This window comes from Paramisgurnus dabryanus, chromosome 8 (genome assembly GCF_030506205.2).
Source record: "Paramisgurnus dabryanus chromosome 8, PD_genome_1.1, whole genome shotgun sequence".
Classification (NCBI taxonomy): Eukaryota; Metazoa; Chordata; class Actinopteri; order Cypriniformes; family Cobitidae; genus Paramisgurnus; species Paramisgurnus dabryanus.
The window spans coordinates 21,336,680-21,363,216 of record NC_133344.1 but is presented as its reverse complement, the minus strand read 5'-3'; the positions used below and the strand labels follow the sequence as shown (position 1 = coordinate 21,363,216).

General features: G+C 36.4%; 2 protein-coding genes across 5 annotated transcripts in view; one reads left to right on the top strand and one right to left on the bottom strand.

The window, feature by feature from the left end:
• Window positions 1-397: 397 nt before the first annotated feature.
• Window positions 398-3,090, bottom strand: xaf1 (XIAP associated factor 1). 3 transcript variants are annotated; one of them, XR_010542625.1, is made up of 9 exons: window positions 2,935-3,090; window positions 2,192-2,327; window positions 2,026-2,082; window positions 1,662-1,884; window positions 1,434-1,501; window positions 1,155-1,337; window positions 863-930; window positions 689-748; window positions 398-648 (listed from the first exon to the last, which is right to left on the bottom strand). XR_010542625.1 is itself a non-coding variant. In XM_065280135.1 (8 exons), the coding sequence occupies exons 1-7, from the start codon at window positions 3,045-3,047 to the stop codon at window positions 889-891; spliced, it is 822 nt and encodes a 273-aa protein (XP_065136207.1). In that variant the 5' UTR covers window positions 3,048-3,090; the 3' UTR covers window positions 398-748; window positions 863-888. The 3 variants fall into 3 exon arrangements, 1 of the variants encoding a protein (XP_065136207.1); XR_010542626.2 differs by lacking the exon at window positions 2,935-3,090 and adding an exon at window positions 2,428-2,684; XM_065280135.1 differs by having other exon boundaries at window positions 398-748.
• A 5,805-nt stretch (window positions 3,091-8,895) lies between these two features.
• The window catches only part of rap1gap2a (RAP1 GTPase activating protein 2a), a 75,612-nt gene continuing 57,970 nt past the window's right edge, over window positions 8,896-26,537 (top strand). The window contains exons 1-2 of one of the 2 annotated variants that reach the window (XM_065280935.2): window positions 8,927-9,032; window positions 24,668-24,704. In XM_065280935.2, coding sequence (XP_065137007.1) covers window positions 9,019-9,032; window positions 24,668-24,704 — 51 coding nt within the window. In that variant the 5' untranslated portion in view covers window positions 8,927-9,018. Of the gene's footprint in view, window positions 9,033-24,667; window positions 24,705-26,537 lie in introns of both variants that reach the window. The other variant, XM_065280936.1, reaches the window with a different exon arrangement.

Sequence of the window (26,537 nt, the reverse complement as noted above, 5' to 3'; positions counted from 1 at the left end):
GGAAAATACAGTTTTTAACGTTATCTTTTTATATTGAGGTCAAATGTTTTCTGTTTTCATACTGTTTTAGCCACAGGCATTTTTTTCAATTAACAAAATATATGTTTTTTAATTGTGCTGAAACATCAACTTTATCTTCTAACCACCAGAGGGCAGACTCTATAGTGAAAGAAATAGCAACCCTGTCTGAAACTCTGCCATCTTGTGGTCTAAATGGCAAGTACTTTCCTATTTTTCTATATCAATCTGTAACTGAATGATGTTCGACTGGGTCTTCAAATTATTTCATAAAATAGTATTTTTAAAGTCATATAGACAGAATTACTTTAGTTCGGAATAGTTTGTAGTCTATGTTCATGCACATATAACAAACACACCTTATGTTTTTTGATACAAATCTTTTTTATAAGTCTTTTTATATCTTTATTGCAACAAAATCAAAATTGAAGTCTGTTCAGATATATCAAGCACAAAGTGATGAAAAAAAGGAGATACTTCAAACAACATATATACATATTGCATATTTCAAAAACTTCTAGTAATATTTCTCCTACGTAGGGATCTAAGTTGCTTAACTTAGGCTATTATCACACTGAAACCAAACAGTATCCTTTAACTTTAATTATTTAAAGTGTTTAATATTATTGCCACTTTTATTATTATTATTATTATTATTATTATTATTTGCAATTGTGATGTCACACCCTCATTTGTGATTATTAAGTTTTTAATCATATTCCCAGCTACCCTGTAAGACAAAACATACTTTAATTTACAATAGTTGTAAAATTCATAGTTTGCTTTAACTGCATTTATAAGTTACATTGGTACTGCATAATATATTCTCTGTCTGTATACTTACATTCTTAGTTCTGCTTGCACCAGTCTTCATTGTGCGAGGCTCAGATGCTTATTTAATTCACATTTTTGCTAAACAATAGAAAAAGCACCAATAACAATTAATCATTTGCTCTAAAGGTACCCTAAATTATATTTGTCTTGGATCGTTTTGTTTTCCAGTTTATTAACCCAAAGTAAATTGTACGGTATTTGCTGAAATGACAAAATTATTATTGTGAGCGCTGTATTTAGCATTGAGGCAGCACTTTGTTTAACACATTTAAAACAACATATTCTTTATCTGTGACCAGTACCTGATGCCATTTAAGAATCTTAATGGGAAGTGCCAGGTGACAGAGTTTACAGGTGCCTATTTTATCAAGCTCCTCCATATGGTTTTCTCTCTTTACCCTTTGATACTTTGAGAATGAGAAGTCTGCAGTGTCATCAAAATCAACATCCTTTCTAATAAACTGTAAGGCATTTTTGCAGTCCAGCTGGTTGAAAAATAAAATGAAAAGTCACAAACATATTAACAAAATGTATAATAATTTGTATTATAGAAATATGTTTGCTTATGACCCTTTATTTACCTCATGCTCATCTAGACTATCTAAAGGAATGGACTGCTGACATTTCCAACATCTTGAGGTGAACTCATCTAGAAATAAATGACATGCTGAATCAGTATTTTACATTCAACATACCCAAAAACCAAAAGATGTGGAAAACAATATTAGATAACTGAACTTTATTCAACTTTGTAATGGTTAAACCTACTGTAAAGCTAATACCTAATAGTGTTTGCATCAGTCACTAACCATTAGTTTCATCGTCTTCAGAGCTTGAACTCTTTGACCTTGGGTGGGTTTTTGAGCAGTTGTTTGTGTGTTTAAGCTGGTCTTTAAACTGGACGTAACGGCCACAGTCATGGCAGCGCTCTGTGCGGCTCCCACAGGACAAACTGTGCTTCAATAGGCCATTCAGAGGAAGCTCTAGACCACAATACTCACAGCTCTGTAGCCGTTCTGAGCACTCAGCTGTCTGAAACAAAAAACATAAAGAGATTCAAAGAGATGGGAAGGAGTGAGAAAACGCACAGAGAGTGTGAGATCTCTCAGACATCTTGCAGTACTAACAGTACTGAGTGTCTTTTTTGTGTGATGTACTATGAAGGTGTTTTACCTCGTGGTCCAACAGATGCCTTCGTTCCATTTTTTTATTGCACTTTTGACATTTTACCTTTTGAGACATGAAGAAAAATAGTGCAATAAAGTTTAAATAATTCACGAGGGTTAAAAATGACACACAGCACCAAGCCTACAAAAAGAAGCAGAGATCATAGTGAGACCTGTGCGTGTTGTTCAGATTTATGTTCTTCCAGCAGCTCTCGCGGGACAGTGTCATCACAGTCAGGACACAGGCACAGAAACCTCCGACAGTGCGGTTCATGTAGGTCAAAGTTTGCTTTAGCCACTTCTTTATTGCTGTGAGGAAACATTACACACACATTTAATGAAGGTTAACTAAGTTCGGGAGAAGTATGGTCATTTAATCCAAAGAGGTCTCTCTATAGCCATCCCACACCTTTGTCCCATGACAGTTTTGCTGCATTCCTCCTCCACCCAATCGACTCATGCTCGGCTGGTACCCATTCCAGTTAGAGGGGGGAGTACTCAGGGTGTGACGGCAGTGCACGCGCATTTTATGCAAGTAATAAACACGCGAAATCAGTTGTCAACCAAGTCAATCCTTTGACTTTGAATCATTTAATGTTTCAGCAAGATACTTTATTACTATTTCTTTATAGATTAAATTAGAACTTAAAAAAACTAGCTGATGACGTCACTGTTGCTAACCGATAGGTTTCACTTTCAGTTTAAACCGCCTTTAACGATTGACACAATAAATATGTTTAGCTATATAATTCCAAGACGTCTAATGTTTATTTACTTCATTTTTGATGATGATACGTTAAACAGTCGATGATTGTGGATAACTCAAGCAGCACGGCTGTGTTTTGTTTATTTATGTTTAAATAGTAAACAGACGCGGATTTCTAATCTAATGACGATTAATGGTAAAAACACTCACCAGTGAGTACATAAAACCTTTTCTTCTGTATCCACAGTTGCACTCGAGAGTGAAACTTTTTCTTCTGTATCCATAGTTGCACTCGGGAGTGAAACCTTTTCTTCTGTATCCATAGTTGCACTCGGGAGTGATGACTGACTGTGTGTGTGTCAGGCACAAAATCCTACTTTTGGTGAACAGAAAGTGAAACTGAAACTTACAACAGCAGGTGTGTTAAATGAGTTATCTAATATATACAGTACACTACCAATCAAAAGTTAGATACACTTGATTAAAATGTTAACTATGATCTTAATATGGCTAAATGCTTGAAATTAGTTTTGTAGACACAAATATACATATATAATAATATATATATTATTAATGTATATATATATATATATAAATAATATATATATTATAATAATATATATAATAACTAATATAACTGTGCCAAACAGACAGAATATTGAAGGAAAGCCATCACTAAGAGCCCAGTGTAAATGTGAACTCTTTCAATATGTAGTAAATGTGAACTCCTTCAGGTGAAACTTCAAGAAGCTAACACAGTACGGTTTTGCAATTTCTAAGCAAAGGTTGATGAGACTTCAGAGATTCAGATAAGATATAATTTGAATTTATCTTGGATGCTTTTATTCACCAACACAATTCCCACAGTTACATTTCTGTTATGCCATAGTTTGGAGTTTGCTATTATTTTGTAATGTGGAAAAAATATAAATATAGATCGAGTAAGTGTTTCTAAACTTTTGACTGGTAGTGTATGTATGTATATGTATATATGTATATATGCGTGTGTGTGTGTGTATGTATACATTTACACATGTATACAAAAATACTACTCATTGCATTTGATGTGGTGAAACAAATCTTTTCATCTTCAAACACCTTTCATCTTCAGGATGCATTGGGAATCTCATCCCTTGCAGATATTTACCATATAGCTTAGCACAGTAAACACAGTCTTAGCTGCTGCATAGTAACCTACCACAGTCAAATAGGCTATTTATAGTAGGACCATGGGAACAACAGGTAAAATAATGAATGGCTCCTCATTGCCATGGTTACATGAATTTAACTAGATTTCTGTAAAATGAGCTGAGAAACATTGTAAATAAATAAAATAGCTAAATTTCATAGTAGCAACTGATGCAATTGTAAAACAATATTGAATCACTTACTGTAATACACCCTCTCATTGAGTTATTATGAATATACAGTAATGTAAGCATTTGTTTAAAAAGCACTTTGTGTTTTTTATAGAAAATGGTTGCATGGCTTACTTGTGTGTGTGTGTGTGTGTGTGTGTGTGTGTATATATGTGTGTGTATATATATATATATATATATATATATATATATATATATATATATATATATATATATATATATATATATATATATATATATTAGTAAACACTTTCAAAAAAGTATAATGTTTAATATAGCACTGTTGCATTTATTCTGTGGTGAATGCAAGATGTTCATGTTCATGAAAATTCTGTCATCATTTACTCACTCTCATAAGCCTGTATACATTTCTTTGTGATGAATGCAAAGGAAGATATTTTGAGGAATGTTTGTAACCAAACCGTTCGCAAGCCCTATTCACTTCCATAGTAGAAAAAAGAATACTATGGAAGTAAATAAACAGGTTTGTAACAATATGAGAGTGAGTAAATGATGACAGAATTTTCATTTTGTATCAGTTTAAGGCATTCAGCACTGCATTTCTTTGTACCTTTTCCAAAGCCAGAGACGTTAATGAACCGTTGAATGGATGTCTCTTGTTGGCCCCAATTAGGAAATGTTCTCTTATACGGACTCTCTGCTTCATCGTTTTATTAATCTCTTAATAAAAAAAATTCTCAGAGTAATTGAACAAAGCTTTTGTATCATGGCAGGTGGCACAACATTAGTTCCTGGCTGCTGAGACATCAGACATCAGCTAATGGATGTCTGTCAGCAGAAAGTGCACAGGAGCAGACAGCTGTGTCACGCCGGGGCAATCATAGTAATTACTGTATTGAGTTTCGCATTTTCGCTCTCACCTCAGATGGGTGTGGACAGGAAAGTTTGCACAGGCTGCTTTATTTTTTCAATCCCAGCTGTCAGCTGCAATACCTGATCAGAATTGTGATCAGCTTTAGCTGTGCCACAGTCACAGACATATAAGGGTGAACAGACCGGCTTTACATAAACGTGCCATTAAACTAAATGTGGTTGTGAAGTGCACTTAAAGCCTGTTTCATTGTATGTTTGTGTGAGTGCATGCACTTTTTTTGAGAAAAGTTCCTTGATTCGCCTGTCAAAACAGGAAAGCAAAGACATATTTGCACTCTTTTCTACAGTCACAGAGATAAGTTCACATGCTTTCCTGCATTTATGTCCTGAAGTTGTTTCTCTTCTCTGTAGGATTTTATTGCGCTGGATCAAATTGCTTTCAGCTCTCTTAATTGCAAGTTATATGGTTGATCAGAGACATCACAGCTGTAATGATAGTCCAATAAATAATGCATGAAAATAAATATTGTTATATTGGACTAAAGGGCTCCCATTTATCATACATGTTTTACATTTACAGTAAATAGAATTGAAATGTGACTGTTTGTTGAAATTCAATTTTAATAGCATGCATGCTGTGCCTCTTTTTATCATAGCATACATGCTGTGTCTCTAATTTTAAGATGCGCACATTGCTATTTTGTAACAAAATTGTTGTTTGGATGTTTTGTTCCTGTAGGACAATTGGTAGGGCAGTACCTTAGCAGCATAAAGGTCATGGGTTTGTCTGCAGGGAGAACACATACAGTGCATTACAAGAAGGCATCAGTTTCATCAGTAAGTTGCTTTGGATAAAATCTAGCAAGCAATTTTGCATTTAAAAGACATTTAAAGTGCACCTATTTCATGGCTAAAAATTTAATTTTATGTGTTTGGTAAAATACAATGTGTTTGCGTAGTTCATGGTTAAAAAACTCACATTATTTCCACATACCGTACATTTTTGTAGCTCCAGATTTCACTCTCTTCCTGAAAATTACTGATTCATGTACAAAATTAATCTATTTGATAGTGCTGTGTCCCTGATTGGCAAGCTGTACATTGTGATTGGCCTGAATTCCTCTGACGTCAGCCGGAAATGTGACGCTCATAACCATGTTTGAAAGATTCGCTCACAATGCAATGCTAACAGGAGTTAACTTACAGGCTGAGTCCAAAGTGGGAGGAATTATGATAATGTCGGTCTTGTCTACATCACCAATCCCAGGAAGTAAACTATTGCCTACAATCTATGTGAAAAAAGATTTACGTTGGAAACGATAGTTCGTGTGATCGTTAACTTTGGGGTTTGTACCTTTTGCATATCGTTAACATGTACTAATACACAATTAAAATGCGTAAATCGGATAATTGGTCCTCTTTAATAGCTGTCAAAACACAGCTCAGACGTCTAGGGTAAAACCAGGCAAAATTTGTATTTTCAATAACCACAGGTGAAAATAAATGAAATTAAATAAATAGATAAAACCAAACCCCCTGTATTCACTGCTGACTTTGATTACATGATGGAATATCCGGCCTGATCTCACGAGAATTTGTACATACATTTGCATAAATTTGTACGAAGTTAATTGTGCAAAAACGTACGATTATCATAAAAAACAATAACAAAACCCCACCCTAACCCTAACGTCACAGGGGCAAAGGCAAATCATACAAAAGTGTACGAATGTGGCGGTACGAATTAGCCACATTGTAAAATATGTACGAATTGCCATGAGATACTGTTGGAATATCATACATACAAAGATACAGCATCATGGGGGTGCATTTCTAGATATAGAAAATCCCATCTGAATCTTTTTACCATTTTCCTTAAATATCCAGAGAACAAAGCATCGTGATAATGATATACTGATTGGCTCTCGTAAGCTTAGGAGTGTTGCCTAATATACATACAGTGGGTTAAGTTTGCTTACTTTTATTGTTGCAGATTAACATTGAATCCTGTTGTCATATAATAATAATAATAATAATAATAATTCCTTACATTTATATAGCGCTTTTCTCAGTACTCAAAGCGCTTTACATATGAATGTGGGAATCTCCTCAACCACCACCAATGTGCAGCATACACCTGGATGATGCGACGGCAGCTATATTGCGCCAGAACGCCCACCACACACCACCTTATTAGTGGAGAGGAGATAGAGTGATATAGCCAATAAGTATGAGGGATGATTAGTAGGCCAATGGGCAAGTTTGGCCAGGATGCCGGGGCACACCCCTACTCTTTTCGAAGGACACCCTGGGATTTTTAATGACCACAGAGAGTCAGGACCTCAGTTTAACATCTCATCCGAAGGACGGTGCTTTTTGACAGTATAGTGTCCCCATCACTATACTGGGGTGTTAGGACCCACACAGACCACAGGGTGAGCACCCCCTGCTGGTCTCACTAACACCTCTACCAGCAGCAGCCTGGTTTTCCCAGGTGGTCTCCCTTCCAAGTACTGACCAGGCTCAGCCCTGCTTAGCTTCAGTGGGCAAGCTGTCTTGGGCTACAGGGTGATATGGCTGCTTTGTAATGACAGCTGTCTAAATAAACCCAAATGTACCACTTACATAAAACACTTCATAATTCATATGACACCTAACAAGACCAGTTTCAGATACTTTGTGTATGCAAAATGTAGCATTCCATATACAGTTTGATTTTAGAACATGAGGAGAGGGGGACGAGAAAGTGTGGTAGGGTGTGACTCTTCTGTCCACCACCTGTGGATTCAGCCATTTGCTGCTGGTTTTAGAAATACCTTTTGTCAGGGTTTCGCATCACCTTACAGAACCCGCTGTTGTTTTTGGATTAATGCTATATACATATGTTCGGCCAACCAAACCCTCTGGCAGAACTCTAAAGAACATTTCCAAAGAGGGTTACCAAGGCAACCTCAGAAAGTGCACCAATTAGAAGTCCCAATGGCTCTCGAAAAGCTAAACCGCCGAGAGATTGAATGAGATTGATACAACCGCTCGAAACAAACAGTCAAATGAATGAGCCAGGCAATGTTCAACAGGCACTTTGAGTGAATGATTGTATTAACTGCAACTTGACTTTGCTGAGAACAGGGCATGCATGAGTTTCCGTCTGTGCTTGAGTAAAGACTTAATCCAGTTTTCTTACCTAGGTTTCCAACTATTTGTTATTTATGTTTATGACTGTATCATTACAAGCTACTTACGGTCTATCTATACATATTATTAGTACTTGTATGTTTTCCCTGAGAATTGAGCCCATGACCTTTGCAAGAAAATATGTGTCCCTAGATACGTGATTTGTTTCCGCTTGAATTCCAAGTATTGATGTTCTGTTGTTATGGGCGGGTGACAGTGTGTGTGTGTGTGTAAGTGGACATTGATCTGGTTTTACCACAGTGATGTGAATGAATGGATTGACCGCATTATGTTTTATTGGCTACATGTGGAAAAAACTGATGTTCATCACAAATATCTGAATTGAATCTTCCTCTATAATCTGGTTTAGGTTCTGCTTGTATTGTAGAGCGTGCAATGACAACTCAAGCTCTTAAATATTGATTTTCTTGCATATGTGCATTGCATCTGTGGCGTTCTTTGCATGCATTCAGTTAAAAAAAATTCAGTGGAAGCTATTAATGCTTTGGCAGCGTATATATGTGTGAGCCATAAATCTTGTGCAAGGATGGTTTATGAGGCTCAACTGTTTGTATGAAAAATTGTCTTCACCCCCTCACAAATCCATCATAGATGCGGCATATTCACTACCATAGCAACTACTACAACTACAACCTACATTCTTCAACACACACACACACGCTCTCTCTCTCTTTCGCTCACTCTATCTTTATCTATCTCTTTCTTTTTCTCTCTCACAATTCTTCTTGCTTGCATTCTCTCAGTTTTTTGCCTCCCTCTCTCTCTCTCTCTCTCTCTATCTCTATCTCTCTCTTGCTCTATTTGAGCTATCCTCTCTCTCCTCACTCGTGTTGAACCACTCGGTTCATGCTGCACTGCTGTGTTTACTCAGTCTTGTGAGCCACTGATGGCAGATTCAAGGTAAGATAATGTTTTACTGGCAATTCAAGTGCATGATGGATTGAGGATTGTAAAGCTCTTTTCTTGGTCGTGTGTCACACTAATGGGAAACAGTGGTTAGTGTGGGTTCGAGCGAGACCATAACTGTTGCTGTTTTGGCAGGTGCGTGCGTGCGAGTGTTGTCTCAAGCTTAAGCTGTGACTTAATGGGTGTGTTTTGTATTTGCGCGTGCTGTCTTACTGGATGTCACGTAAAGCTGTATTTGGGATTCGGTCATGTCGTCGTTGGGAATTTGATGCTGCTCATGACTCAGAGTTGTGTTGGGGACGCTAAACTGATTTGTAGTTTTGAACTCTCGCACTTGCAATTGCAAAAACTGTTACTGAGCCCTACAGTGTAGCCGTGTAACATTTGTACTTGTTCAATTATTTAATAATAGTTCTTGGGCTACGTGTTTGTATGTGTGTTGTGTCAGTGACTCATTCAATGAGTGTATGTCATTATTTGTGGCTGTCAGGGGGATGTGTTTTTGCGTGATTTGATAAATAAATAAAGGATAAATAAAGTATGTTGGTGATGAACATGACTCAGTTACACCATCTGTGCAGGTTTTAGTAAACAGAAGCATTATAAAAGCCCTCACAAAGTGAAAAAATTTAAGGCTGTGCAATATACAGCATTGCAATGCAATAAATTAGATTTTATTTTAATACTTAAAAAGTAATTTATGGTTAAAGTTTTAGGTTGATGCGAATAATATAGTAGTTGGAATATGCAACTACGCACGATAGTGGTGATATTTTATTTATTTTTGTTTGTTTGTTTGTTTACATCGTTAAAATGTCTGATTTGTTTTATGCAACAAGCAGTTGTTGTGATGTTTTCTTTTCCCTTAAATATGTAACATATGTTGGTTAAATAACCAAATATACCGCAAATGCAGTAAGATGCATATAGTATTATTTGGCACGCCATCTCACCTTGCATTTTCTGTGAAAACAAAATGTTATTTCAGATTTCGCATGTGTGAATTTAGCAGTCATCATTGTGGTTATAGCATATAATGATATGATCTTGGGTTTAGAGTTCACTTTGAAGTGATGTCTGTAGCTTGTTGAATGGTAAGAGAAACATTGCCATCCTTTCCAGTGCAACAGTGTCCACCTTTATGACATAATTACATCCTTTTACAGTTTATTTTAGATCCTGCAATGCCCATCATCTGGACTCATCCTTCCAATCATTTTCCCAATTGGTCTCTTTCTCACTTTCAAGTAATTTTTTCTCCTCTCGTTATTTTGTGGTATAGTCACTTCACACCTCATTTTCTCTCCTCTATACGTGCCCTCATTTTATTTGCCTAAGGGCCTTAAGTGATGAACAGAAAGTTTAATAAAGAATGACTCACCAGTTGAAGGAACTAACAGCTTTAATCTTTCTTCTGATTTGTTTTCAGCTTTCCTACATTTATATATTTGGCCGGCACTTTTATTCAATGCCCTTTACTGTGCATTATACGTATAGTATGTTTTCAGTGTTTTCTGGGAATCGAACCCTCAATCTTACTGCTGTTAGCGCAATGCTCTACCAATTGAGCTACAGGACTCTGCTATAAAGTCATAAAGTCTCCTGTAGTCTTAACATCTTTTGTCTTTTCCGGTGACTTCTCACCTCTTCTGTTCTCAACTTCTCTCTTCACGTCTCTTCTGTTTTGTTCTTCTCTGCTTGTGCATCGAAAGACACGACAAAAAGTGGAAAACGGGTTTGCATCCATAAAATGATGCAGAATAAACATCTGACAAAACATCAAGCTCATGTGAAGCAAAGATGAACAAGACCATAAACCACATACTGCAGAACTGTGATGGTTGTTTCTCGCTCTGTGGTCATCAGTGACTCAAAGATAAGATGCTGCAGAAAACCTAGAAGCAACGCATTGTTTCTGTGTGTCGTACATGTGTTTGATGTTCAGGTGGGTGTAAAATATTGCAGGCAGTGAGTGGGTGTAGTGACTGAGCTCTTTGTCACAACCATCGAAATCCTCTCACGCAGTACATGGATGAGAGAGAGAGAGAGAGCGTCAGTTCACGTTTAATGAGTGGATTAGGGAGTCAAGCAGAGAAAGTCAAAATGTGAGAAAACACAGTGAGAGAGAAAATTAGGAGAGAAGTTGAGAAGTTCAGGGAAGGAGAGAAAATGAACGAGGTGAAAAGAGGTCAATTAGAGATTATCTTATAAACTGAAAATGATCACTGTCAATTAAATACCCATGGTGGTGGACACATTTCTCTTCAAAACCTTAACCAGATCACATTAAAGATCACCTAATATAGCAATTTTTCAGGATTTAAAGTGCACCTATTTCATTGCTAAAAAACATTATTTTGTGTATTTGGTATAATACAAAGATATACTGCTTCTCAAATGCTCTGATTTTGTACAAATCTCATCGACCTGAAAAGCGCTGTGTCCCTGATTGGCCAGCTAATCTGTACGTTGTGATTGGCCTGAATACCTCTGATGTCAGCCGGAAATGTGACGCTCCTTACCATGTTTGAAAGATTCGCTCACAATGCAATGCTAACAGGAGTTAATTTACAGGCTGTGAGTCAAAGCGGGGGGAATTATGATAATGTTGGACTTGTACACGTCAACAGGCCCAGGAAGTAAACTGTTGCCTACAATCTGTGTGTTTGTTGTAGTCCAAGAAAAGAGATTTACGTTGGAAATGATAACTCGCGTCATCGTTTACTTTGGTGTTTGTACCTTTTGTTTATCGTTAACATGTACTAATACATACTTACACACTTAATGTAATGTAAAATCGTGAATGGGACCATAGTTTCTCTTTAATATTAGCCTCAGGTGTCCCCAGAATGTGTCTGTAAAGTTTCGAGTCCAAACACCTTATAGTTAATTTATTATTCCTTGTTGAAAAGGTCCTTTGTTGGATATGCAGGAAAAAGTGCTGTTTTGTGTGTGTGTTTTTAAATGCAAATGTGCTATACTGTAGCTCTTCGTATTCAAACATGTAAAATTGTTTCTGTTATCTAAACCAAAAACATACACAGTTTTTAATAAGGCACAGACAGAGTAAAACATGCTGTGGTCAGTAATTGTGCTTATACAGCAAAGTCAGTCGGTTATTATGGGCGGGGCTTGTGCAAAATTATGTCAGTTTGCTCAGAAAATGCCAACAGCTAGTCCCACGAGACTATTAAGGTTTTACACGGATTTAAAAAATAAAGAAGTTGGTGGATTTTATCATCACCGGGTGGTTTTGGACACACATAGGCAAAACAGAATTATATTCAATTTCTCATATTAGGTTCCTTTTCAGACTTGCTTGTCAAGATCATTTTTTACTCATGTGTCACTACAGGCAATGTTGTACTAAATAGAGGCAGATCAGAAGGAATTGTACAGAAAAACAACAACAAAAGAGCAATTAAAGGTTGCTGGGTGGTTCTCTCGGTTGGGTAACATATGGACATACACAAACATTAGGTTGCATAGCCAGATCTTTAACCTGATGGCAGAAGGTCTGAGAACTATGGCTGGGTTGAATGGCTAAAGACTTCCCATGAGGCCATGTGCTAATAGGTAAAACAACCAATCACGTTTCGCTTTGTGCAACCTCATATTTAGGGACATGGAAAGTGCCTACAGTAACAAACCAGTGTGCATTACTGAAAATCTCAACAGTTTACAACAAAGTTTATACCATGAACCTTGCATATACTCTAAAAAATGCTGGGCTATTTTTTTTAACCCAATGTTGGGTAAAAAAGGGGCGACCCAGCCTGTAAGGTTAAATTAAGCCAGAAAATGTGTATATTTGAGCCAGCAATGGATTAAAACAACCAAGCACTGGGTTTGTCCCTTTTTGACCCAATGCTGGCTTAAAATTGAGCCTTTAGTTGATTTTCTTGAATTCTCATCATCAATGGTGTACACACGAAAGCTTTCCTCTTCGATCAGACAGCTCTGTGTTATTTCCAATGGTACCGTTAAAGAACGCAAGACATACCCCAGAATTCCTGTCTAATTCATCCAATCAGAGGCCGATTACAAATCTGCCAAATTGTTTCCAGTTAAATGTGCCATATGCATTCGGTGCTCAGCCAACAATCTGTTTGAGGCTAAGACTAGGTTTAAATTTAGCCTGTGCTGGGTTGTTTCAATCAATGGTTAGATCAGATTACATTTCCTAGGTTAATTTAAACCAACTATTGGGTTTGTCCGTATTTTACCCAACCATGGGAGGAAACAACCCAGAATTGTTTAGTGTGTGTGCGTGTAAGAGAGTAATAATCAGGTAGAATAATAATGCAGATTCTGAAGTCAGGTTGTGGTGGCTTCATTTTATTGACAGATAAGAGGAAAAGCCCAGACAGCAGATCGTGTGAGCGTAGTCTGTGAGTTATACGACCCCCTCTCTAGTCACTAATCTAATGAGAACGCATGCCGCTCATTTAGCGGGTGAGCTGGCGGAATGAAAAACAACCCCATCGTTTAGTTTGAGCCGGAGCCGACAAAACATCAGTCATCAGTCCATTAGGCACAATACAGAAACCGGGAAACGCGACTGCAGCATATGGGGCATAGTCCAATGACTCTGTTTAATGTGAATTTTACCACTTTGTAGTGTGATTTGTAAAAATAAGGGCTGATAGGTCACTGTGATTTTGCTAATCTTGTTGTGATGGAACAATGTTTCTATCAACCAATCAGATTTTAGGGTTAGGCTTGTTGAATTTATAATATCCTTTTAACTTTATTGGTAGTTAATGGTTAGGCTTTAGAATAGATAGAGAATAGGAACTTGTCCTCCTTGGGTTGTTGCTACAGGATGTTTGACTTTATATGGTCGGCCAAATGAGTACATCCTGTTGCATCCTAGTAAAGAATTAGCATAATGTGCTTTCGCAATGGAGTTTTACATTTACTCTTATTGGATGAGTGGAAAAGTTGCAGAAAAGTTCAATGTGTAAATGAGATTTGGGGAGCAGTGGTTTGCCATTTAAATAAATCTGTAAGAGAGAAGCTTCCTCCCGCTGTTAAATTCATTTTTGATTTATCGCTTCCTTCTTTTCAATGTTCTGTAAGGTATGATTAACCTTGAGTTTATTGCATAACTGAAGCTAATGCTGCTCCTTCTGTCTATCGCTCTTCCTCAATCATTTATTCACATCATGAACACCCTTCACTCTTTTTTATAGGAGAAGAAATCCTGCTATGTATGTCTTCAGGGAGGAAATTTTGAAAGGCCTGAAATATAGTGAATAGTTTTCAACCTAATCTGTATTGCAGTATTATTTTCCCATTATCAGTATAACTTTGAGGTAAGGGTTGCCTAAATATATGGGATTCAGGTGATTTAAAAAGTGTCTTGTTTACCTAAACTGACCACCATTTTTATTGGTTGAAACACAAAATTATAGTCTGATCTATAATCAGAAAAAGTTGGGACACTGTAGAAATTGTGAGTAAAAAAGGAATGGAATAATTTACTAATCTCATAAACTTATATTTTATTCACAATAGAATATAGATAACATATCAAATGTTGAAAGTGAGACAAAGTTGGGACAGGTAGCAATAAGAGGCCACAGAATTTAAATGTACATATAAGGAACAGCTGGAGGACTAATTTTCAACTTATAAGGTCAATTGGCAACATGATTGGGTATAAAAATAGCCTCTCAGAGTGGCAGTGTCTGTCAGAAGTCAAGATGGGCAGATAATCACCTATTCCCCCAATGCTGCGGCGAAAAATAGTTTTCTGAGTTTCTCAGAGAAAAATTGCAAAGAGTTTGAAGTTATCATCATCTACAGTGCATAATATCATCCAAAGATTCAGAGAATCTGGAACAATCTCTGTGCGTAAGGGTCAAGGCTGGAAAATCATACTTGATGCCCGTGATCTTCGGGCCCTTAGACGGCACTGCATCACATACAGGAATGCTACAGTAATGGAAATCATAACATGGGCTCTGGAATACTTCCAGAAAACATTGTCGGTGAACACAATCCACCGTGTTATTTGCTGTTGCCAGCTAAAACTCTATAGGTCAACGAAGAAGCCATATCTAAACATGACCCAGAAGCGCAGGCGTTTTCTCTGGGCCAAGGCTCATTTAAAATGGACTTTGGCAACGTGGAAAACTGTTCTGTAGTCAGACGAATCAAGTTCTTTTTGAAAAACTGGGACGAAATTTCATCCAGACTAAAGATTACAATGACATCCCAAGTTGTTATTAGTGCTCATTTCAGAAACCTGCATCTCTGATGGTTTGGGGTTGCATGAGTGCGTGTGGCATGGTCAGCTTACACATCTGGAAAGGCACCATCAATGCTGAAAGGTTTGTCCAAGTTTTAGAGCAACATATGCTCCCATTCAGACGTCGTCTCTTTCAGGGAAGACCTTGCATTTTCCAACATGACAATACCAGACCAATATGCAATACTGCATCAATTACAATGTCAAGACTGCGTAGAAGAAGGATCTGAGTACTGAAATGGCCAGCCTGCAGTCCAGATCTGTCACCCACAGAAAACATTCGGTGCATCATAAAGAGGAAGATGCGACAAAGAAGACCTAAGACAGTTGAGAAACTAAGCCTGTTTTAGACAAGAATGGGACAACATTCCCATTCCTAAACATTGGTCCTCATCCAGCTGTTCCTTTTTATGTACATGTAAATTTTCTGGCCTCTTATTGCTACCTGTCCCAACTTTTTTTGGAATGTGTAGCTCTCATGAAATCCAAAATGAGCCAATATTTGGCATGACATTTCAAAATGTCTCAATTTCAACATTTGATATGTTATCTATATTCTACTGTGAATAAAATATAAGTTTATGAGATTAGTAAATTATTCCATTCCTTTTCACTCACAATTTGTGTCCCAACTTTTTCTGTTTTGGGGTTGTATAAGAGCAAGGTTAGGAACAGAACTTCCAGAAAAATGGTCCCTACACTCTAAAAACAAACTGTGCTATATAGCACCAAAAGTGGTTCTTTGCTCGTAATCATAGAAGAACTGTCTTAACCTTTTTATACTTTGGGTACACACTCTCTGGCTGAATCTGAAATCGCATACTTACTGAGTAGGTACTGAATTTCACTTAGTACCTACTAAACAAGCGGTAAGACAAGACAGTACGTACGTTTACCATGTTGACGTTATCATGTGACCTATAACGTAGTAGACTTGTTCGAGTTCATGCGGAACAACAAGAACCGACAGTAGGACGACATCACAGTACCGCGAGAGCGACTCTAAATCTCCATGTGATTTCGGGAATTGCTCTCATGGTTATTTGATGTCATCCACCTGTTGGTTCTTGCAGCGGTACATGAACTCGAACAAACCTAATAACAGGCATGAAAACAGATGCGTGTGTATGAGGGACAGGTGCACTAACACATGATTGCATCAGTAACTTGACAACTCTACAAAGGTCTCTGTCAGTGTTAAAGATTTTATATTACACCAAATTATTTAGTGGACAAAAATAAGTAAAACAAGCAGACTGTTATATAATATGTATTGTCAGATGACAAGTGATTACACTTTAGTGAAGCAATGATGCTCTTTTATTTATTTAAAACAACAGGAAACATGAATAAAAAAATATCACAATAAAAACTTTTTAATTCAAATTTAGTCAAATGTAGGCTATTTTATAACAAACTATCACATATTTACTGTCATCTCAACACAGCTGTTACAATTCTACATCTTTATTTTCATGAATCAGCTGAGCACTTTGTGTTATATCCTGGGTCTGTGCGTGAAGTCAGGGTGCTGAGGAACAGCCCTGTGTAACGTATTGAAATCACTCAATTGGTTGGTCTCCGGTTGCTTGCTTTGCTTTCCCGTGGCATCATGGGAAAGCTGGGATAGAAGTGTCCATCCGATGCTTGCTTCCAAATCTGGGCGAACTTAGTAGGGCATCCGGGGATTTCTCGCCTACTTATTTTATAAATACTGAGGATTTGGACATACTACTCTGTTCACGTACTGTTTCCCTTACTACATTTTCAGTAAGTAGGCGGTTTGGGACGATACTTAAGTACACGTGCCTCTGAATCTAGCAAGAAATAGTCAAAAATTCAGGTAATTCTCGCCTACCCTTTTATGTATACTGAGGTTTCGGACATACTATTCGTTCGCCTACTGCTTTTTGCCTACTATATAGTATGGCAGTATGCGGTTTCGGATTCAGCCTGTTTTGAGGGATGGACTGGTACTGCTGACTAAGAGTGGATTATTTATTACTTTTTCATGCAACAATTAATTAATTTTTGTAATCATTTTAATAAGCAATATTATATAACAGAAACGTTACAATATAATAAACAAGAACTTGTTTAGTGCTCTTATGAATGTTTTCAGCTTGACTTTGTTAAAGGTTCTAAATTGAATGAAATAACTGAATTCTTAATGCTTATGTTTTTGAGATTATCTTTTTATAGGGGTGTTAACATATTTGGCATATTTTATTTAAACCCAATTCTTTTACATCTTTGTACAGTGCTTTTGTCTTAGTCTTACCAAATGTACTGCTCGTGCTGAATGATGTACCTAAATTGTAAATTTTAGGAGCTTTGTAAAGGGTACTGTCCTAGTGACAGCTTGATAACATTTTGTTCTGACAGTGTTGTGCATAATACTGCATATAGCTCGTGCAGAGACTGCTATAAATAAACCAATCAAATTCCTAAAAACTGTGGCACTGTTAAACCAACAGTGAGTTTAGGGCACGACTACTTAGTTGACCAATAGGGCACGAATACTTTATTGAGAAAACTGATTTATTTCCAATGTAATAATACACCTTTAAAAATCTTAGTTTCAGTCCAAACATAATTAAAATGAACAAGGCTGTACAAAAGCCAGATCAGATGCTTTTCCTAGTGTGAATATAATCTTGGATCTCTTTCATGTACTAGCACACACACTCTTCACTTCATTTTGTGTTACATAAAGGCATAAATAACACAGGGCAGTCTGGACCCGCACTGAGTCATAGGTTTATGTGCTTCTGACTTGGCCTTGGGGAACGGCTGTGAATTTGTCTGCTGCTGTTAGACTGCAGTCTGTCTGCAATGATGTTACAGCTGTTAGCAGAGGTCCAATGCACTTAGATAGATCATGTCTGTCATTTTTTGTGCTTGTGTTATAATGGTATGTGAAAACATCCTTTCTAATCAATGTCTGATCCAGAGTGACCGGTTGTGAACACGTCCCCCTTCCCGGTTGTTATGAATCACAAAGCCAGCGAGAAAAGTTCAAGTGATGCTTGTCTGATATATTGACGCTCTGCTATGCCCAGCATTAATCCTTATTGAAGCAGATGATATTGCTTGTGCTATGTGGGGGAAAGGAAAACCAAAATGCATGTCCGCAGTGCTGTTCGTGATTTGAGCTCTTTGTTTAAAAGGTTTCCTAAAACAAGAATGAGTTATGTGTGAAGTGAGAGTTTCTTTAAAATCCATTACAGTACAGTCAACCCCAAAAATGCTGGGTCGTTTTAACCCCATTGTTGGGTCCAATATAAACATTTTCTGGGTTAATTTTAACCCATCTGCTGGGTTTGTCCCTTTTTGACCCAATGCTGGGTTGAAAGTAAACCTAGAAAATGTTTGACCCAACAAGATGGTTCATCCCTTTTCGACCCAACATTAGGTTGACAAAGAGGGGCAACCTTCCGATCTCTCTGATGAAGCCAATACGGAAGTGACTTAAACTGCAATTCATCAACTGGCCGCTTGAGGCTGGCTCCAAAAGGGAGTAAATTCCCATAGACTCCCATGTTAAAAATGCCCAAATTTCCAGTAGAAAGTAATATGTTTACAGCCTGGTACAAAAAGTGTTTTTGGTCTTTATAGCAAATTTTGCCCTTCATGACAACTGTGAGCAGGGTGAATTTTTTTGTAACTCATACGTTTAAATTATATTAAGCCTTAAACTTCTGCATAATTAAGGGCGTGGCCGCTTGAGTGACGGATGAACAGCCACTGCTGTCACTAGAATCGAGCTAGGTGGGCATGGTTTCAGCAACCAGCCACCTCCGCTTCACCCATGTCACGCCTCTTTACCCATTTTCGGTTTTCCGCGAGTGATTCGCAGTGACGCGCGGCCAAGATGGCGATGGCAGGCAATGCCTACTTTAAGCTTAAAAAACTATCTTTCCAAAACAATGGGTGCCTACGTCCATATTTTTTTACAGTCTATGGTTGAAAATAACCCACCATTTTAAAGTGTAAAGAGCACTTGATAGATGTTTGCTTTGGGTTTAGTGGCAGTTTAAAAATAACTTTTAACTTTTTAATGTATAGTGCAATCTTTAATATAAATTTCAATATAAAATGTAGGGGAGAATCGGGGCGCAAGTAATGCGGGACTAGTGTTGTGACGGTACCAAAATATCAGTAAAAAATTCCGGTTCTCTGTACCAATTTCAGTACCAAAGCAAAACACAAAAATATGCGAATTAAACACTAATTTATAAATAAAGTTAAAGCGTCCATAACACAAGCTGTTTTTGTGTATCTGATGGTAATCTGGAGTACCTATATAGTAGTATTACATCCTTTATATCTCCGAAGAGTCTTTAGTTTTATCAGATTTATAAAAGACAGATTAGCTTTTAGCTTAGCGATTCTTTCCGATAACATACGAAAAAATTCGGAAGGAGGAGTTATGAACGGCGGGAGGAGCGAGTCGCGAGTCAACACTTTAAACAACGCTTACTGGATATCTTTTGATTCACTACATGTTTGTGTCGATTATATAACATGCACTTACGCCCAGATTTCCAACATACACAGAAGTCTTACTTACACATGCAACTCATGACCCGGTTGGGACTTTTCAATGAAATCCAGCATTAAACAAACACACACGCAAAACTCTGCTGCTACATCCGGATAAACAAACTATATCCATTGTTTCCATAATGCTGGCTTTTTTCTCCTTACATCCAAAAACACACTTCTTCTCTTGTGCCATTGTTGAGTCTTTGTCAGTCCCGCTGATTGACGTGGGCATGCTTTTCCGGGGGAAAAGTCCATAAAAAGAAGTGATACATATAGTTTACGTCAGCTGGACCCTTAATCGAAAAAACTTTCTGAAACTTGTACGAACCAAGTGCATTCGGCACCAAAATACTCTGTAACACATCCAACTGCATTTTGTTGACCCCCCCTTTAAGATAAATAACAAAATATGTTTGCAAGTATTAACAAGGTCATAGTCATGTATATTCACTAAAAACAAATGTAACACAAAAATCTATCTTGTTCTATTGTGTTACTTTTGACCCACTTGTGTGTTACTTTCGTCCCAGCTGACAGGGTCAACAGTAACAAACAATGCGCTACTTATGTTAAAAGCAAAATTATACTAAAGACATTTACATTTGTTCAAAATTCCACCTTTGATAGACCACACTTGTGAGTTATTGACCATAGCAAAAATATATCTCTGTCTAAAACATAATTTTTTTAAATTAAGTTTTTCTCCCTACTTTATGAGTTTCAGTGCCCAAGTACTTGATTTGAGCTTGAAAAAAGAAATAAAGTATATCTTCAAGAATTTCATCGGTTCACATAATTCTGCAGTAGGTAGGATATGGTTAACTCTCTTCATCAAAAAAGTGAAGCATGTCTACAAAGAGCTATACCTTTGATTACTCTGCTAGGGTACCTTGGGACCAGTTGGTTAAAAGCTATTAAGAAAATGGATAAGAATTGACATTGTACTTCCTGTGCTGGTACTTTGCTGGATGTAATGTAGCCACTGTGACCTGCATAGCCATAGGCACACATTAAAGCATATGCATGAAGTGAAGGAGGGTGGGAGGTTGGGTTTGTATGGAAGGGAACAGGTAGTAGGTGGCAGCAATTTCCTTCACCTCTCTGCCCCTTTGTCCCTTACTCAACCAACCCTCCAAAAAAAGTGGGGAATATTTAAAAGAGGGAGAAAGAAGCGAATTCTGTCCTTCACTAAAGCAGAAAGAGAAAGACAGAGAGATCGTGTTTGCCAACATGTACAGGAATAAAAGAAGATGTTTGTCTTTCAGTGGATTTGGATGGTAGGTTCTTTGTTTTTCTTCAACAGCTTTTTTGTGCTTAAAAAGATTCACATGTGAACAACGTGCATCAGATTTTATTCGTATTTCTTTATGTATGAGCTAGAATGAGAGGCTTGTCTATTTACAACTTGATAAAAATACATGATCCTAGTTGTGCTTTAAAAAAGAAATTAGCAAATTGGTCACTTTTGAACTTTTTATTTTTCATAATACATTTGAGAGAAATCAATTTAGATATTTTGAGGTGTTTTGGGCTGCAAACATTATCAACTGAGTTTATTTTTCAATACTATTCCCTGTGATATAATGATATTCTACACTGCTAAAATGACTTGCATACTTGTTTTTATCTTCGTTTTCAGTATAAATATCTAAACATTCTTAAATTAAGATACATTAACTTGATAAGCAAAATGCCCCAGATATAACGTCTTGTTTTCCAAAATAAATGATGAAAATCAAGTGAGTTAAGGCCTAAAACAACTTAAAACATCTGTCAGTGGGGCAAGAAAAAATGAATAAAGTTCCTTTTCTTGCTGGCAGATATTTTTCTTTACCTATTTTAAGCATAAACTTGATTTTCATAACATTTCTTACAGAAAGCAAGGCTATAGGTTCTTTTTGCTTTGTATTTCAATTTAATGATTTTTAGATACTTATACCAGAAAACATCACAAAATACTAAGTAAGACATACATTTTTGTGATGTAGATTTATTTGTCAGTTTATTTTTATTAAATATTTTAAAAGATATACAAGTTAAACAGATGCAAAAGTACTGTAAAAGTCAAATACAACCAAATACTGTAAAAGTGCTTTTATTCTAAAATCAACTAAACAATTCTTTAAGCAAAAAAAAAAAACTAAGAATGTAAACCTATGTCTGCCTTATTTTCTATGCATAACAGAGATTTATTTTTAGAACAATAAAATGTATATATCCTTTATATGTATTGCACACATTAAATTAGAGTAGTTTCAACTTTACTGACTTTGTCGAAAGTACAGAGCCAGTTAAAAGTACATATATGAACCACAGGCATACCACACACAAAGATTCATAGTATCCATCCAGTTCTTTATAGTTTAACACATTAAAGCAGCTGCTATGCATGTGCATGTACTGTGTGAGTTTAATGGCAGTGCACCTTGGGGCTATGTGCTGGACCACTGCTGATTTTCTGATAATGGATAGCGAATAAAGACAAAGCGTTCCGTATTTGACAATACACACTGATTACACAAACGCGTCACAAATGTGGCCATGACGACACTGCATATCTCCCACCTTTGCATATGTGTGTGTCACTCACCGAAGGCAATATGAATTTCATTGTACAGAGAACATTTTGATGATAAGGATAATCAAAACACACACAAACAGAAATTGGTCTTGGCAAGCCTTGCAGTTATTTCCCGAGAAAGTTATTTGCTGTTTTAAATTTTTGTTTAATTAACATGGATTTACAAGTCATTTTAACTTACTATTATTTATCTTGACTAGAGATGAGTTGGTTTAACTAGTGCTGGGAAAAGAGTAATCGTAATTAATCGCATACAAAATAAAAGTGCATTTTTTTGCTTTATATATGTGTCTGTACTGCGTGTAATTATTATGTATATATAAATACACACATTTTCATGTATGTTTTTAAGAAACATTTACATATACAAATATAAATATATATATATATATATATATATATATATATATATATATATACATATATTTTATATTAACAATAAAAATTTATATATAAATAAAAATGTTCTGAAATGAATATATGTATTTGTGTGTGTTTAAATATACAAAATTATTACACACAGTACAGACACATATATTAGGCAAAAATGCACTTTTATTTTGTATGCGATTAATCCCAGCACTAGAACCTATAAAAATGTAGTTGAAAAAGTCAACTTCATTTTTAAGTTGTAGCAACTTATCTCTTGTCAAGATAAATAGTAAGCTGACATGATTAAATCTGAATTTATTAAACTAAAAAAAAATGAAGTTAAAACAACTAGGTTTTGCAAGTCAATTCAACCTACTGTTTTAAGTTTTGGCTTAAAAACGTTGACATAAATTATAAAATCAAGTTAAAATTGTTTAATTCCATTTAAAAAAAATAAAAATAATAGTTTATCTGACTAAATGTTGCACATTTTTTACAGTGTGCAGTATTCAGAAAATATGTGACCCTGCCTGTGAAAACGCAGCTAAAGTATTTTTTTGGGAGTTACTTGTAAAAAATTATATCATATCAATGTATATTTTATGTTACTTTAACATAACAAATTAAACTTGTTTTTCTAAGTTGTGTCAACTTATCACAAATCAAAACCAAAAGTAGGTTGAATTGCTTAATCAACATGCATAGTTAAGTTGTTTAAACTTCATGCCTTTTACAGTATGTTTTCTACAAAAAATGATACTACATAATATAAAGAACAATCTGTGAAAATATAATGTTGATATCTTAAATATCGAATGAGTATGTTTAATTATATTATCACATTTTGATGCTCAAAATTTAGCCTGGATTTCAAAGATAGGGTCAAATATTGTATATGATTTTCATCTAATGCATGTAGATATATTCTGTAAAAGATATGGACAGGTTCATAAATGTTTTGTAACATTTCTCTGAGAAAATTAATATTTTAACTCCTCTTTAGTATTCAAGTATTGTGGAAGTGAATGATTGATAATTTACCCTCTGACTGGAATGGATCATCTCACTTTTGTCATTCAGCTGTTAATGTTCACACATTCAAATGGACAAAATGTTAGAAATATACATTCTCAGAGACTATTCAAGCGATTCTCTGAATCCCCTTACAGGATTCATCATGTATTTCTTCTATTGTTTTTGCTTGCAAGACAGAACTGGTAACTCAACCCAAACCCCCTCCAGTGCCAGCACAGTATACAAAATTACCAGCGAGTGTAGCGGCTCACCACTAGTTTAGCTGAAATGATAAACCTCATGCTGTTTTTTTTTGCTTTGGGCCTAATGGAAACAATAATTAGGCCTCTGTAGAATTACACAAACACTAAAAATATGACGCATCATTAAAACACAGTACCAATTAAACAGCAGTAAATGCTTATCAATGTAAGATCACAGGCAAACAAGTTCAAAAAGTCTGTTCTGTTCCAGCAAGTAAAATAAATATTTGATATGTGCTTTAAAATCTGAATGAGAAATGTGTTTTATCATCACAAATCATGTTTAAACTATATTAAAATTAAAGCAGCTCAAGTCTGGGACAAGGATAAGTCCTGTCCGGAAAACTGTCCCTTTATGTGTCAACTTTTGCCTTCATTCTGATGCAAAGCTGTACAGTATGACATTTTTCTATGTAACACAAAAAATTTCCTTAAGTTGTTTGCAAGGTCTACAAAAGTGTATTTACAGTAGATGGAAAATAGGTGCATGTGTTCCCACATTATACGCCTGTTTGTCTAAAGCTCTGGAGTGCAGCAATAACTTTGATTCCTGAATTTAGTAATATTTTCTCTCTTTTTCTCTCCTGCCTTGCAGGATTGACAAGTCCAGCATTGCAGCCCTGAGGGCACGGGGAGTCTGTGTGTAGAGCAAACTTGAACCCATACTAACCTCTCTTCTGATGAGATGCCTAATTATGCAATGAATGAATCTGTCATCCAGTAATCATTTCAACTGTTAAGAGCATGCCAATCTGACTTTGGTGTAAGATCTTTATCAGAGTATTTATGCAGATGTTACAGTCTCGGTTGGACTTATCACCGGGCCTGTTTACATCTCGCATTAAGATCTGTCCTCAGGGTGAAACCATTGCAAGTGCTCAGGTGAGACACTTCACCATTTACACCTGCAGGTAAATGTGTCTCCCGTGACCACTTGTGTTCGGATTACAAGGGAAGATCTGTCATTTCATGATTACATCACTCACTACATAGTTTTATTGCATGTTATCAAAAGCAATCTTGCACGATCACTGTTATCCCAATTACACTTACATTTGTTTTACAAATACAAATGTGATTTGAGCAAAATACATTAGTATGTATTTCATGATTTGCATCACTGCATGTTGGTATAAACTAACTAAAGACATTTGGTGGGGTTTTGTGGATGTAAATGTATACGTGTTTCCCATTAGCAATGTTGCCACTTGGTGATTATTTTCGTTTAAAGGCGCACATAACCGGCAAAGTTTAATTAAAGATTCATTAAAGTGTTTCTGGCTTGATTTATCACCCATGCCAGTTCTGTATGACCGTCTCAACCTTCAAGTGTCTATCACCCCAGTGTGGCTGGAGGGTGGGGGGATAAAAGAGGAAAGATGAGCAGAAGCAATAATAGTGAAGCCCCCGGTTGCGGATAAGCACAGGTGGCTTTGTCACATTAAAGATGTGTGTGTGAGCACAGATATATAGGGAATTGTATACGTCAATACCCGTATACATTCATATTAGCCATCGTCATGTTTCTTTCTGTGGCTTTTATGCGTGTGATTTTTCTGTCTGGCATAACAATCCCTAATTTTGCTGCTTACTATTTATATTGGTCTCCATGGAAATCAGTTTACAAAGGAAGGGCCATCAAAAAAATGTGTGTGCTGCTTGTCTGCGTGCATTGTGCTATCGAGGGGCAGTTTCAAGCCAAAAAGACCCCCGCACATCTGCAACTACAAAGTGAATGGGCTGCACACTTCACCTGATGGATAAAAAGGCCACATTAGAGGAAACGCATAATCAGGACTGTGCGGCTGTTTATGCAGGTTCTTTTGTTTTTGTAATAAAGCTTAATGTTGTGTGAATATGATTTAGAAATAAAGAGATAGAGAGATAAAGGGAGAGAGAGAGAGAGAGAGAGAGAGTCAAAGAAGCGAGAGCCTGTATTCTAGTATTTCTGGTGGACCTCTCATTGCTTAAGATGCCTCGCAAAATCTGGTGAGCTCTTTGTGTTTTTTACTTATAATTTTGAGTATGCTTTACTGTATTTGTATCTTTATTGTACTCCGTATTTGTTTTTGCTATTCAGAGTATCATTTCATGATGGTTTTACAATAATTCAGCCTTTAAACAAATTATTGCAACGTTTTCTGTATGTATTTAGAGAAATTATTGGTTCAAAACTTGGTAATATTTACTATATCAGTATAAGCTGAGAGTTATAGTCACATTTTGATTTGTGTTTACATTTTATTTACAGGATCAGTTTCTGTAGCTCAATTTAAAGCATTGCACTGGGAACAAGTGTCATAGGTTTAATTCCCAGGGAATGCCATATAAATGATACATGTATACAGTTATAAAATTAATGTGAACAGGAGATAGTTTGGCTCGTATTGAAACCTGACTGTGGTATCATGATGAATCTGATCATTTGTGTGTCCTTTGAAACTGTTTGAGACTTGGAGATTGCT

Bases quoted from the DNA above. Each gene is read 5' to 3' on its own strand.
- xaf1 (XM_065280135.1), bottom strand. From the start codon at position 3,047: ATGGATACAGAAGAAAAGGTTTCACTCCCGAGTGCAACTATGGATACA. The intron at 2,083-2,191 runs GTCTCACTATGA...ATGTCTCAAAAG, and splicing joins AATCTGAACAACACGCACAG to GTAAAATGTCAAAAGTGCAA. The intron at 1,885-2,025 runs GTAAAACACCTT...TTTTTGTTTCAG, and splicing joins GGCATCTGTTGGACCACGAG to ACAGCTGAGTGCTCAGAACG.